This window comes from Loxodonta africana, chromosome 22, assembly GCF_030014295.1.
Source record: "Loxodonta africana isolate mLoxAfr1 chromosome 22, mLoxAfr1.hap2, whole genome shotgun sequence".
Classification (NCBI taxonomy): Eukaryota; Metazoa; Chordata; class Mammalia; order Proboscidea; family Elephantidae; genus Loxodonta; species Loxodonta africana.
In genome coordinates this window covers 27753496-27768820 of record NC_087363.1, presented here as the reverse complement: position 1 = coordinate 27768820, position 15325 = coordinate 27753496, and the positions used below count along the sequence as shown (strand labels likewise).

Genomic DNA, 15325 nt, shown 5'->3' with positions numbered 1-15325 from the left:
TCCTTCTTTGCTGCAACTGGAAGGACAACTGCAGTACCCGCCCACTGCAGCCAGTGGCCATTTTGAATGTTAGCCTCCACTGAATGCCAGCTGGAGAAGGGTCAAATTGGTCTTCTGGGGGCCTGAGGTTTCTTAACTGTGGAGATCCAATCTCTGATCACTTAGGGAAATATGATTGGAGAACATGGATGTGCCATCAAACCAGGGGCCAGGGCAGCCAACTGGGAATGCATCCTCTGTTTAAACCTCCTCTTGTTTTAGGGACTAGGGATTAGCACCCTTTCTGTTTGTTTGTTTCCAATAATTAAAAGGAGATGTCAACTCACACAGCCTGAGCTGGGGAGTGAGTCTTAGAATGAAGCTCTCAAATGACCTTGGACCAAGTCAAGAAAGTGATTCCTCAGGCAAACCAGGCAGCCCAGGGTAAAACAGTTCAGCAAAGGAGGATAGCATACTCTAGATCTTTGGGGCCAGGACAGCCCCAGGAGGTGTTATATCAGTGAGGATGGCCATTATGGAATATGTTGCATCAGAGGATGGTTATTACGGATGGTGTTATGTCAATGAGAATGACCACTATGGAAGGTGTTAAGTCAATGGGGCAGCCTGCACAGATGTGTTACATGGAGGATGGCCACTATGGCAACTGTTATGTCAATGAGGGTGTTTATTATGGAAGACAGTATATCCACAAGGATATCTGTTATGGAAGGTATTGACATGGTAGGCTTTTAAGTCAACAAGGATGGCCACTATGGAAGGTGTTTAGCCATTATGGAGGTGATATGTCAATGAGTACAACCATTATGGAAGGTGTTACACCAACTAGGATAGCCAGTATTGGCACCTGGACAATGCTAGTGGTGGATCTAGCCACTGATCTTGGGATAACTACACCAAAAATTCAGGGAAATAAAAAACTAAGTTGAGGGACCAAGAATGCTGAGATGGGGGGCTTTAAGATGCCTGGATCCAAAGCACACTGTGTTGGTGGGTAGAAGGAAAAAGCAGATGGGTATTCCTGAGAGGAGGGAGATCAAGGGTCAGAGCACTCTCCTTTTCGTGAGCCATATACCTTCCTCACAGCAGGAGTTGCTCCTATTGCTAAGTGCTGCTGACAAGGAAGGAAGAAGAGAATGGGAACAAAGCTCAGCTAGAAAATTCCAGAGAAAGGAGGCACTTAATCCTCATTCATCTAAATTCTACTTCTCTCATACAGCTGGCTTCCAGTTATAAGCTAGACATTGAAGAATTAACTCTGAATATCATTTTTAGATTACTTAGTAAGCTGTCATTTCAGAGGTGGTAGAAGATCCCGTTTTAAAGATCAGAACACCGTGAAATTTTTGGTATTCAGTAACAGAGCCATGCTTCTGTTCCAAAATGAGGCCAGTCTCTGGGTTTTGTTAAGGATGTCCCACAGACCTCAGACACCAGAAAGACGTTTGTTCTCCTCCTCTTTTTTCCTGCCTACAGAATCTATTCCCTAGCCCCAAACTTTAATGCAATTCTTATTTAAAAAAAAAAAAAATTGCTGTCAAGTCAACTCTGACTCACGGCGACCCTACAGGACAGGGTAGAACTGCCCCATAGGGCTTCCAAGGAGCTGATGGTGGATTTGAACTGCCGACCCTCTAGTTAGCAGCTGGAGCTCTTAACCACTACGCCACCAGGGCTCCCACAATTGCCATACATACATTAAAAAAAAATCTATAGCTATAAACCTGTATTTTTTATTGTGGCAAATACATATGTAATAAAACATTTGTCATTTTTTACATGTACAATTCAGTGATGTTAATTACATTCATCATGTTACTCAACTATCACCATTATCTGTTTCCAAATTCTTCCAATGCCCTTATCAGAAGCTCAGTGTTCCCTAAGGAATGACCCCTTCATTCCCCCTCCCTCTCACCCTTGGTAACCACTAATGAAATCTGGTTTCTTATATACTTGGCTATTCTAGATATTTCACGTAAGTGGGATCTTATAATATTTGTCCTTTTATGACTGACTTATTTCCCTTAGCACAGTGTTCTCAAGATTCATCTCTTTTATATATATATCTTTTGCTATACTTATCACACTGGACAGTGTTGCAAACTCAGAGGTTTTCAAGGGCCCACGCAGGTAGTGGAAACCCTGGTGGTGTAGAGGTTAAGTGCTATGGCTGCTAACCAAAAGGCCAGCAGTTCTAATCCACTGGGTGCTACTTGGAACTCTAGGGGGGAGTTCTACTCTGTGCTATAGTGTCACTATGAGTTGGAATCCATTCCACAGCAACAGGTTTGGTTCTGGTTTGGTTTATGCAGGTAATATACATGAGATAAGCCAACATAGTGAGGAAGATCTTTGTTGGATCAGAGAATGTATGTTCTACTAAAGACTTTATACTTCAACTTTTTTTCAAAACATATCAAACAAAATTGGAAGGCACCTGTTGTTGGTAGGTGCTATCGAGTCGATTTCAACTCATACAGACCCCACGTGACAGAGCAGAAACGCCCCACAGGGTGTTCTCGGCTGTAATCTTTATAGAAGCAGGTCACCAGATCTTTCTCCCTTGGAGCTGCTGGGTGGATTTGAGCCGCCAATATTTCAGTTAGCATCTAAGTGCTTAACCGTTTATACCACCAGGGCTCCTCCCAAGACCCCTAGGCCACCAGTTCCTGTTGTTGTTTGCTGCCATTGAGTCGGCTCCAACTCACGGCGACCTTACGCACAACAGAACGGAATGCTGTCTGGTCCCGTGCCACCTTCACGATCACGGGTTATGTCTGAGGCCACTTTTGTGGCTGTTGTGGCAGTCCATCTCACTGAGGGCTTCCCCGTTCTCGCTGATCCTCTACTTTACCAGCTGATTGGTAGCCCCGGTGGACATGTTTGAGTCTCTTCTAGGTGGTGAGCCCCTCAAGGACGAGGGACTGGCGTTTTCTCTCTGTATGCACAGGAGACCCCGACATCTGTGGAATTTGGTACCAAAATGGCCCAGGACTGGGCTAGATCTTTTCAAGACATTCTAGCTAAATATGAAATCCTCTAGGCCTGCTCAGGCTAAGCCCTAAAAATTGGATACGGGAAAAAACGGAGCAAGTTGCTCTTCAAGACAAGTTGCTCCAGGTGGAGAAGACAGTTTTTGATCACCAGTTCCCCAATTCCTGCTGACTTAACACGGCTACTCCATCCCTCCGACATGACAAAATTCTTGCAGGAAGCAACTTTACTCTTTTTTTTTTTTTTAAGACAGGCTCTACACTACAAAAATTTGTTTTTAAATGCAAGGAAATTCAGGTTAATGGCTACACTCATACCTGGCTTTGAACTTTTTTTTTTAACTTAAAAACATTTTTAAGGCAAAACTACCATGAGAGATAGCAGATCAGTGGTTGCCAGGGGCCGAGGGCAGGGACTGACAACAAAGGGACTGGGGAACTTTGTGGGTGACGGGAATGTTATATCATATAATTGGCATCACTCATCAGATTGTACAAATGAGATTGGTGTGTTACATTATACCTCAAGAAAGCTGAAGAATATTTTTTTTACACTTAGATAAATAATATGTCATAAAGTAAAAAAAGAATTGAACAGTAAAAAGTCTTCCTCTTAACCCTAAATCCAGTTCTCTTCCAAGAGGCAACTAATGATACCAGTTTTTTATATGTCCTTCTAGAGATAATCTATGAATGTATAAGTACACATCTATAGTGGGTATAGTTGTGGAAAGCCCTGGTTGCATAGTGTTAAGTGCTATGGCTGCTAACCAAAATGTCAGCAGTTCAAATCTACCAGGCACTCCTTGGAAACTCTGTGGGGCAGTTACTCTGACTATAGGGTCACTATGAGTCGGGATCAACTTGACGGCAATGGTTTTTTTTGGTATATGTTGTAGCTGTTAGTTGCTGTCAAGTCGGCTCTGACTTATGGTGACCTTATATTTAAAGGAATGAAACACTGCCTGGTCCTGCACCATCTTCATGATTGTTGGTATGCTTAAGTCCACTGTTGTGGCCACTGTGTATTTTGAGTGTCTTCCAGCCTGAGAGGCTCATATTCTAGCACTATATTGCCTAGTATTCTGTGGTGAACCATACAGCTTTCAATGACTAATTTTCTGAAGCAGATCTCTAGGCCTTTCTTCCTAGTTTTTCTCAGTCTGGAAGCTCCGCTGAAACCTGTCCGACATGGGTAACCCTGCTGGCATTTGAAATGCCAGTCACACAGCTTCCAGCGTCACAGCAACACACACATAGCCACCACAGTAGACAAACTGACAGACAGGTGGTAGGTATATCTATATACCACCCCTATTTTATTTTGCCAAAAGGTAGCATGCCATAGTCCCTGTTCAGAACCTTGTGTTTTCAACAATACATCCTAGAGGCCATTCCATGTCAGCACATAGAGAGCTCCCTCATTCTTTTAAATGGCTGCTTAGCATCTAATAGTTCGGATGTATGACGGTTTATTTCACCAAGCTTCTAATGATGGATATTTGGATTGCTTCCAGTCTCTGGCAACTGGGCAAGAAGGAGACGATGCTTATCTAGAGTTTGAAGCTGACAAGGGGACATACCTTCCCTGGCTTCCCAGGTTCCTGACTAAACTTGAGTTGTGTTCCCCACAGAGGTGGAGGCCAGGGGGGCTGGGAGAGAGTTACTTCAAGGGTTCCGCTACATTTGGGTTGTGGTGGGCTTCTGCCAGATGACCCAAATCGCAAGTTGAAAAACGTCTTCTGTGTTCTGACAAGAGCGTCCCCCTGACAGATTTAGTCCAGGGGCTAAAAGCTGACAAGATTGTCAGCAACTTGCAGGCCATTTTGGGAGTAATTCTACATGTTTCAGCAGGGCTTAGAGGCCACGGCCCTGCCAGCTCCATGGGGGATCCAGCTCTGGTTTCACGGCCTAGCACACTGCAGCCCAGTCTTGGCTTATGACACCTGTTCACAAAGATAGCTGTAATCTTCAGAGGCCCACTGGGGCGTTCTCATTCATTTCTCGTGTGTAACCAGGCATGACACTGAGTTATATAAAACTGGTCTGGTCAGTTCCATGTAACAGGAAATTCTTGTGTGTGTGTGGGTGTTCGTTTGCAAAACATTTTTAAAAACTTGTACTAGTGTCTTTGAGAACAATTTGTTGTAGCTTTTAATCCAGGAGCCCCACTTCTAGGAACTTTCCCCACAGACATCCTCATTGGTACCCAAAGCTGATTGTGCTAGGATGTTATCGGAGGTGCAGAAACACAGTGTGTAACAGCAAAAGCCTGGAAACAATCTAAATGCCTCCCAATAGGGAGCTGGTTACAGAGACTATGGCCTGGCATTTTTGTCCAGGTTGTCTGTCCGTTCTTCTTGGGTCCAGCTCAAATAATCAAAGTCATAACAATTCTCATTAGTTAAGAATTTGTCCCAGGCCAGACGCTGTGCTGAAGTGATTTACATGCATTATTTCATTCCATCCTCAAGCCAACCTCAAAGCCAACGTTTCTATTTTGTAACGGAGGACGTGGAGTCTAAGAGAGGTTAAGTAACTTGCCTGAGGTCCCTGTTAATAAGTGGTGGAGTCAGGATTTGAACCCAGCTTTGCCCAACCCCAAAGCTGGTCTGAGCAAGGTTGTTTCTGAAAAGCTAGAAAGGCAACGGCCTTTCCTTCCATTTCTCTGCCGCTCTCCTGCTGCCAGTTTCCGGCCAGGAATCTGAGCCCTTTGTGATGTACAGTTTGAGGCAACAGGAAATGAAGCAGTGAGCAAGCACCCAGAAGCAAACATAGAGTGACAGAGGCTGGGTTTGTGTTCAGAGATGCCCTGAGGCCCAACTCCAGCAAGACTTGCCAGCAGGGCAGTCAATAGTGTGGACAGCCTGTCACCACCGCCAGCGCCCTCCTGAGACAGCCTCCCCGGCTGCCCACAGCCTCCAGCCCAGCTTAGACCTCCAGCATGAGCAGTGTGTAACAGCTTTCCTTCTGTGCAGCTCCGCTCTTGGCACGCACCTCCTCTCTGTGGCCGCCACGCCACTCTGCACAGAAGCTGAGTGTCTGTCTGGATCCAGGTAGTGTTCTGAGCCCTTGAGACGCAGGGGCTTCATCTCACCACCTTGGTACCCTCCACAATGTCCCAGGACCTGCTCACTGAATGTTTGTGAGTTGTTCTCAGGCTATACAGTGCTTAAGCCAAACACCCTGGTTTGAAATAGCCTGATGTTCCTGCTTCCGGATCAGACACAGGAGACATAGCAATTTTTTGGAGGAATCAGGCATGTGCATGGCCGTACACCATCCTTGTGGCTCTCAGCTGGACCACATTGTCAAGTGTTGCAGAAGCTTCCTCAGGGTTCCAGGTGTTCTGTGATACTGCAGGTGGCCAAGTGGGCAGGCACAAAATCAAAGATGATGGCCCGGCTTCAACTCCTTGCAATCCTTGGTCTAAGAAAGTTGATGGAACGTCTTTAGCACCTCAGACAAAGGCAGCCGATGGGCAGTCCACATGTTTCTGCAGAAATGGTATGATTCACCCAGAATGCTTTGATCTTCTGTCATTGAAGGTAGGCGTGTTTGTGCTTTGTTTAAAATTTAAAGAAAGTTCCACCATCTGTGTTCATGGAACAGTTATACATTTTTCTCAAGACACTTCTAAATTTAATATTTAAGGACGGAGGCACTCTGAGGTGAGGAGTCTGATGGTTTCGCAGACATTGCTGAGCTGTTTCCATCTAGCAGAATGGACAGCTGTTAGCAAGAGAACAGGTCTGACCAACCAGGCTTTCTATGGCTCCCTTGGCTTGGTCTCTACTTAACAGAGAATGGAAAAGTGCAGATGATTTCTTTTTTTTTTTTTTTTAAGTACCGTAATTAAAGAAGAAACTACTAATTTCATAAAAGTTTCTGAAGTGAGTGTTTGAAAAGCAAATTCTGATTTTCTACCGTGTTCTATCACAAATTCAGCACTATCAGGTAAAGAAAACCAAACCAAATGAGTTGGGATATTGTGGAGCACTGAAGTTACAAGGAGAACTTGCAGGCCCATGGAAGTTCTTGTCATTATCTCAACTGCAACCAAAAAACTGTCTTTCACATTATGAGGATACTACTGGGCCATTTCGTGAAGCCAGATGCTTTTGGTTCAACTACTTCCTTCTAGTCTTTTTTTCCTAAGCTCACAGGTGAGATACTGACAGAAACACAGCAAGATAACACAACTAGAGTCATACTGTACATACATAAAGCTTTATACCATGCTTCCTTCACTAAAAAATAAGCAAGTCTCCATTGTTTTTCAGCTGTTCCCCTTAAAGTTTTCCAGGAGTGGGTGCCTGCAAACCCACCTACACCTCCATCCACTCCTTCCTGGACACACATTTAAATGGATCAGCAGAGACTTATGGGAATGTTCTACACAGTGAAGACATCAGAGAACCTGGATCAAGGGGGAAGTTGCTCCAATCCTCTGCAAGGACCCAGTGTGCTGTGGTCCCATCTGACAACCCATGTTTTCTTTTTGCTGTTTTTTCAGCTTTCTCAGTATTTGAATCCATACACTGTAGCCCCTGGGACTGTGTTCCCCTTTTCCTCCTCTTCTGTCTGATTTGTGTCAGATTTGGAGCAAGAAGACCTGGGCTTTAGTCTTTCTTGCCCTTGCCACCTTCTAGTAATGTGACCTAAAAAAGTCAGCTAAGCTTGTTCCCTCTCCTAAAAAGACACAGTATAACCTGGGTAATGTATGCATTTGGTATCTGTCTTGTACTATCCATTTGTTTATTCCATAGCTGTTTATTAAAAGCCTGCTATGTGCCAGATGCAGTCCTAGTCACTTAACTCATGGTGGTTGGGTATGAGTCTCCCAGAGGTGGCCCACTAGATCACAGGCGTCCAGTAGGTCCACAAGTCAGCTTTGATTTCAATCAGCTCATAAAACATTAGAACTGGAAGGTTCCTCTGCATGGTCCAAGCCCCTAAATTAAAGATGAGGAAACTGAGGCCCAGAGAGGTGAGGCAACTTTTCCCAAGTTCATAAAGCTAACTGCTGGCAAGACTGGAGACTAGAACCCGGGTGTCCGGACTCTTAAGCCAGCTTGCTCTTACCACTCTGTCCACTGAACAAGGTCAACTTCCTTGGACTACGTTTCCCAGTCTCCCTTCCAGTCAGGTGGGGACATGAAACTGCTAGCCGATGGAATGGCAGTAGAAGTGGTGTGGACCACTTCCGTTCCTGGCCCATAAAAGGCCTTCCAGGTGAGATCCCTCATGCTCTTCTTTTATCTACCTGATGAACATGGAAGCCACATGTTTGAAAGTGGCAGAGCTAGAAGGTGGAGGAAGCCTGGGTCTCCATATCACTGCTTAGAGAAGATCCTCTAAATTGGACCTTATCTAATGGAAAAAAATAACATCTATTGTATTTGCACCATGCTACATGTTTGGGTGTTTGTGTTAAAGCAGTTTAACAAGGTGTGTTAACACCTTAACAATTAGACTCATAGATGAAAAACTCGGTAAGAATGAGTCACTCATCAATGTAAACATGAGGCGCGACCAGGGCTTGTCCTAAATCTGCTTGATACATAGTGTTCACGGCATTCTGATCACTTAACCAGAAGTACAAGCTTGAAAGGAAATTTAGAACATTTCCCTCACCTAAAGTTTGTGGCTGGTTTCAAATGGACTGAAGAAAGGAAGTGGTAAACCCTAGAGAGGGGTGGTTAGGAGCCTGCACTCTGGAACAAGACTACCCTGATTTCACAAACAGCACCACCACTCATTAGCTGTGACCTTGGGCAGGTTGCTTAACCTCTTTGTACTCATGTTGGTCCACCTGTTCTTTGAAACTTTCTGTATAAACCCTTTAACCCAGTAATTCCTCCTCCAAGAATTTCACTTACAGATAAAGGTGCCCACAGGCCCAACAAAAGCTAACTACAAAGATGGTCACTGAGTCTCTGTTTCTAGTAGTAAAAGAAGGGAAACGACCCATCAATAAGGAGTTAGTTAAATTTAACAGTGTCCCCATGGCAAGAGGCAGTATGCAGGTGTCACGAAGAATGTCACAGCTCTGCACTTTGTGATATAGAATAATCACCGAGATGGCTTGTTAAGTGAAAATAAAAAAAAGAACCAAGATGTACATGGTGTGTATCCTACACTATAAACTACAGCATGCTCCTGTTTGCGTGGAAAAGGGAAGGCACACACTTACAACTTGTACACGCACAGAATAGCTCTGGAACAATGCAGCAGAAATTGCAGCTGCCTCTAGGAGGAGGCCTGGGGTCTAAGGTAGGAGAGATGTACTTTTTCCCACACACTCTTTTTTACTATTTGAATTTTTGTTACCATGTGCATGTATTACTTTTTTCAAACACAGTTTAAAATTGTTTGAATATTAAAAACACATAGGCATGCCTAGGACAAATATGAACACAGTACTCAATAAATGCTGGTTGATTTTTCTTTTTTTTTAAGTGAAAGAAAAAATACCTAGAGTACAGATGCTGTTTCCAGGGCAACTAGCAAATGCTGCCTACAGGCTCCTGCTGTGCACACAGAGGGTATGCATGGGGGTTGGAGCGTGGCTGAGTTCTAGAGCTTCCTGGGTTGGCATTTCAGTATCACTACAGACCCGCTGGGCAACTCTGGGCAAGTTACTCTACCTCTCTGTGCCTTTGTTTTCTCACCTGTAAAAGAGGGTTAGTCGGAGTCATTGCTTGAGAGGATGCAGGACTAAATGACATCCAGACCTAGCCCAAGACCACCTCCACAATTTACATTTTCTCAGGAGAAAACGGCTGAGATTTTCATTAATCAGGCTTTATAGAATTTGTTTCTTGCATCAAACTTTTTTTTTTTTTTTTTGGTGGGGGCAGGGGCAATGCCTATTTAAGAAACACCTCCACAAGCAGCATAATATTTTAAAGAAAAGGATGTGTAGAAAACCTCAACTTACATTCCAAACACCATAGGTAGAATGTCAAGCAAGTAGAAACACCTGAACGTCAACAAAGGGCAGCAGCGCAGCAAAAGACTGTGCACAAAGCAACCGTTTGTGAACAACCTATGTATGGTTTGGCCACCTGGAGGTGACCTCTTATGCATTTTACATCGAACAGGATTGGTTGTTCATTATACACAAGTATCTTCCTGTGTTTTCATTGTGCTTTTGGAAAATGTTGAGGGTTTTAGGTTGTTGTGCAATGGGCTGTTACAATTTTCCCATATGAAATACTGAGACCCAGGGTTAGTGTCGTCATGCAGAATGTCTGGCTTTCAGGAACTGATTACTGATGTTAAGTGGGAGAAATACATGTGCAGAGTACTCAGAAGAGCACTTGGACCACGGCAAATGCTCAACCAAAACAAAAAACCACACCCAGTGCCATCGAGTCGATTCCGACTCATAGCGACCCTATAGGACACGGTAGAACTGCCCCACAGAGTTTCCAAGGAGCACCTGGTAGATTCCAACTGCCGACCCTTTGGTTAGCAGCCGTAGCACTTAACCACTACTCCACCAGGGTTTTTTTGGCTATTATAAGTAGCAGGAGCAGCTCATAACTTTAAAAACTGATGCCCTGAATACAAACCCAGGGCTACAAACAGGTGAGGAAAGGAACGTGGCTCTTCTTGCCTGGTTGCTAGAAGGCAGAATGTTGCCAGCTGCTTGGGAGAAGGTGATGGGCTAATTACAAGGTTGTGGGAAGTGGTTTGAAATAATTTGATTGCAGGATAATTTTTATAATTTAGAATGATAATTAAAGCGTATGAAACTTTCCTAATTACCCAGGTGGAAAGCCTTAGCCACAGGTCCCCCATATCGGGGGATCTTGTCATTCCCATAGCCCCACCACCCTGACCTCAATCAGGAGTCCTTCTGCACCTTCCTGGTCTCGCCACACTGCCCCCAATGAGTGCCATCAGCGCTGTAGATGAGGCTTGTGTCATAAGCCAAGGGGCTCAAGCTCTGCTTTCTTTTGGCAAAAAAGCCCTGTTGCAATATCAGTACCATCCAGCTGGGGTGTTCTTAATACACCTGAATATCCACCAACACTGTTGGGACCCTAGTTGTGGACTAACCCGAATCCACTGGCATCGATTCGATTCTGACTCATAGCTACCTACAGGACAGAGAAGAGCTTGCCCATAGGGTTTTCAAGAAGTGGCTGGTGAATTTGAATTGCTGACTTTTTGGTTAGCAGCCGAGCTCTTAACCACTGCGCCACCAGAGTGGGAAATACTTCTCCCACAGATGCCAGTGAAACAACGATGACAGCCTGCACTGGGGAGTATGGGGAGACTCGTGTGCTGCTGGCCAGAATGCACATCACGACAAGCTCCCCACGGTAACCTGGGGACATGCATTCAAAGCCTTCGTGTGCTCTCTCCTCTTCAACCCAGGAATTCTGCTTCCAGAATTTCAGCCGAATGAAATAGTCAAGAATGTGCAGAATAATGTAGCCACAAGAACACATTCAGATATATGAAAATGGGGGTCCAGTTTATGCTATTTTATAACCTCAGCAATGCGACGTCTTTCCATGTCATGATATGATCTTCCGCTACATAATTTTTAATGTCTTTTCACTGAATTAGCCCATCAAAGCCAATATATGCAGTTCCCTGCTGTTGGACAGGAAACTCTGGTGGCATAGTGGTTAAGTGCTACAGCTGCTAACCAAAGGTCAGCAGTTTGAAACCACCAGGCACTCCCTGGAAACTCTACTCTAGGCAGTTCTACTCTGTCCTATAGGGTAGCTGTGAGTTGGAATCGACTCAACAGCAACGAGTTTTTTTTTTTTTTTTTTTAGTTTATTGTTGGACATGTTCTATTTTTAAAAGCAAAAATTGGAAGCAACCTAAATGTCCAATAATAGGAGACTTGTTAAAGCTACACAAAGGATGATCCTATATTTACACACACACACACACACGAAGTCTGTGCACCAAAACGACCAAGGTGGTTTGCTCACAGATGATTTTTTTCCCATTTTGCTTATATTTAAGTAATATATATTTATTTCTACAATACTTTTCTACAATAACTATATATTCCTTAAAACATTTTCATGATTATTTTTAATTTCCTTCCCTGGTGGCATAGTGGTTAAAGCACTCAGCTGTTAAAAGAAAGGTCGGTGGTTGGAACCCACCAGTGGCTCTGTGGGAGAAAAGATGTGGCAGTCGGCTTCCGTAAAGATTAGTCTTGGAAACCCTATGAGGCAGTTCTACTCTGTCCTATAGGGTCATCATGAGTCAGAATGGACTCAAGGGCAATGAATAGTTGACAGCCAGGCCAGCGAGAGACCCCAAAGGAGCGCTGTATGGGAGAGGCACAGCTGGCACAGATGAAACGGCTGCATCTGAGGTAAACCCTGAGTTGGGCACCCGGGCACACCTCTGTGACTATGACTGGCAGAGCAGCAGTCTCCTCTGACTTCCCAGTCATGTAAATCTGTGGCTGTGCGGGGGCGGGGGGAATGTGGGGGCGGTACAGACTCATCAGTCCTGCCAGTTATACATTCCACACAACAGCTGGCAGCTCCTCATTTGAACCTAAAGAACGATGAACCCACATTCTCACTCAGGGTGAGTGAACAGGTCATCTGATTAGTCTGCTCACATTTTTGGTAAGAAACAATGGTGGCAAGAATGGGGTCACCGACCCAGGCTCTTGTAACTGAGTGCTTCTTGGAAAGCAGCTAAGTGAGGTTTAACAAGGCTATGATTCCAATATAACCATCACTCCTGGAAACAGGAGACCTGTGGGAATACCAAACTCATATAAACACATGCAATCTTTCCTTTATTGTTCAGATAAGCAGCCATGTTGTTGTTAGGTGCCATCTAGTCAATTTTCAATTCATAGCGATTCCATGTGACAGAGCAGAACTGTCCCCACTGGGTGTTCTAGTGTGTAATCTTTATGAGAGCAGGTTGCCAGGTCTTTCCCCTGCAGAGTTGCTGGGTGGGTCCGAACCGCTAACCTTTAGGTTAGCAGCTGAGCACTTAACCCTGAGGCACCAGGGCTCCTCTAAGAGCCATACCAAGTTCATGTTCACTCTGCCGAGTCTTTGTTAAGAGAGTTCAGAAATTTATAAAACAAATCCACTGTGCCAGGACTCTGGCTTTCTCTACCCTTCCAGGAGAGACTCCAGTAACTTAGCAAAGGCCCACACCATTTAGATCTCCCCAAGACTCCAAGCAAACTAGGTGCTCTTGGCAACTGCCCCAGCTACAAAAGCATAAGCCCTCAGTCCAGCCTGACCTGGTGGCCTCATAAGACCAGCTCATGAGACTGGGAAGGAACCTGAGAAAGTGAAACAGGAAAGCTTCTAGGTTTACTTCTATTTATCCAATGAACCCATGAGGCTTGGCTCCATAGTCAAGGACTTCCTCCAAGAATGCAGGGACTCCACTGCACCTACCAAGAACCAAAATGGCAGCCTCCCCAGGCCACAGGGAGAAATCAGACATGTAACAACACAAGCTTAGGACAGGCTGTCATCCTTGTCAACATGAATGCCTTGATTTACACCATATTTTTACCAGAACAGATCCCAACTATTATCACAGACAACTGGAAACATCTCAAACAATTCCCAGAGCTTCATTACTGCTCCCAAATGTGGTGAACACACATTCTTTTCACTCTCTTCACTCACTTGAATCACTCTTTAACCTTAAACTTTTTTGGCCTTCAAAAGAAATTTTTAAAATTCAGCCCCCCAAAATTATAGTAAACAGGCAAGCAATGCTTTACACGAAGTCTTATACTTTCTATCTACAGTGCAGCAATATGTCACGTGATGGTGGGGAAAGGAACGAGGAAGCTTTCCTGATCTCAATGGTGGCACTCACTGGGACTGCGAAGTTCATCTCAACCATCTTAGTTTTATTCCTTAACTTAATTCACTCTAATTTATCTATCCAGCAAACACAAACCCTCCCTCAGGTGCAGCAAAGGGCATCAAAGACCCAACACTCCCTATTTAAAACCCACAAAACCCGTAACAGTCTTAGGTAAGGCCTCAAACCAAGTTCTAACATGAAGAAAAATGGTTATTTACTACGTTCTAATAATTCCAGGGCGCCCGGGCACCTCCTCGCTGGCACAGGCATCTGGGACACAGTGGCCCCCTGGTCCCCAACTAGAACAACTCTCGATTCACAAACATCCCTGGTAAGATCCCCTACTGCCGTCAAAGTCCACCAAACACAAGCGTGAGCGGCGAGGGGCTGTCCAGCCTCAGCGGCGCATACGCCTAGGGACATTTTCCCAGCTGGCGCTTTCATTTTCGAACTTAAGGAGAGCCGGAATGAGGCGTGCGGACCGGGAAAGGGGCGATCTGGAAAGAAATCGGAACGTCAAACGGTTTTCTGGCCTTTCTCTCTACCCAGGCGAAGGGGTGGGCCGGGAGAAGAAAGCCACCTCCCCTGCACCGTGCCGGGGGACCCCAGAGAATCCCGGCAATGTCCCCGGGACGCCCGGCGCGCCACTTGGGACTGGGCTCACGGGCTCGGTCAGCGCGCGACCCCCTCCTCCTTCTCAGTCAGCGCCCAACTCCCGCTCGGGGACACTCTGACGTGCTGCGGCCTGCGCCCAGGCCGAGCTCGCCCGGAATCCAGGAGCGCACGGCCACCGCACCCGACGCCATGTGCCCAGAGCCAACAGTCCCGGGGATCCTGGGCCCTCGGGGTCCTCCGCGCTTCCTGCTTGCGCTGCCCCCGTCGGTGCCTCTGCACAGTCTGTCCCTCCGCACCCGTCCCTCCAGGCGCCAGATCCCCGGCCTCCTCGTTTACTCCGTGTCGCCCGCGCCCGACGACCCGCACTCACCGGCCCCGCGCGGTAGGCGCGCTGCGCCCAGCAGCAGAAGCCCCAGCAGTGCGACTGTGACCCCGCATTCCAGGCCGGCCATGGCTCCGGGGCGCCTCGGCAGGGAAGGCGACTCTGGCTCGTGGCTCGGAGCGGCGGCGGCAGCGGCGGCGGGTGCCCAAGCCTGGCACCGGCCGCGCTGCGCTCCTCCACAACTGGCTCACCTGCGCGCGGGCGGGCGGGCGGCCCGGAACTCCGCCCAGAGCGCCAGGAGCGGAGCTGGCCCGGCCCGTCCCTCCTTTCCCTCTTCCTCCCCTTCCTGCCTCAGGGACCGCCTCTCCCCTTGGTGCGGGGCGCCAGGGGCAAAGTGGCCAGTTTCCGTCCACCGCTCACCCGCTGTGTTGGGGGGAATTTATCCCCACCTTTTTTTCCCCTGGCCTAGCCCTCCCTCCCAGGGCTGAGAGTGATCAGGTTTCTCCGTCCAAAGGCGCGAAGGTCGCTCTTAGAGGAAGCCAGTTCGTTT

General features: G+C 46.4%; 1 protein-coding gene across 1 annotated transcript in view; it reads right to left on the bottom strand.

The window, feature by feature from the left end:
- The window catches only part of CDCP1 (CUB domain containing protein 1), a 74683-nt gene extending 59767 nt beyond the window's left edge, over positions 1–14916 (bottom strand). The window contains exon 1 of the mRNA XM_023547803.2: positions 14824–14916. Coding sequence (XP_023403571.1) covers positions 14824–14905 — 82 coding nt within the window. The 5' untranslated portion in view covers positions 14906–14916. The remainder of the gene's footprint in view (positions 1–14823) is intronic.
- Positions 14917–15325: the final 409 nt, after the last annotated feature.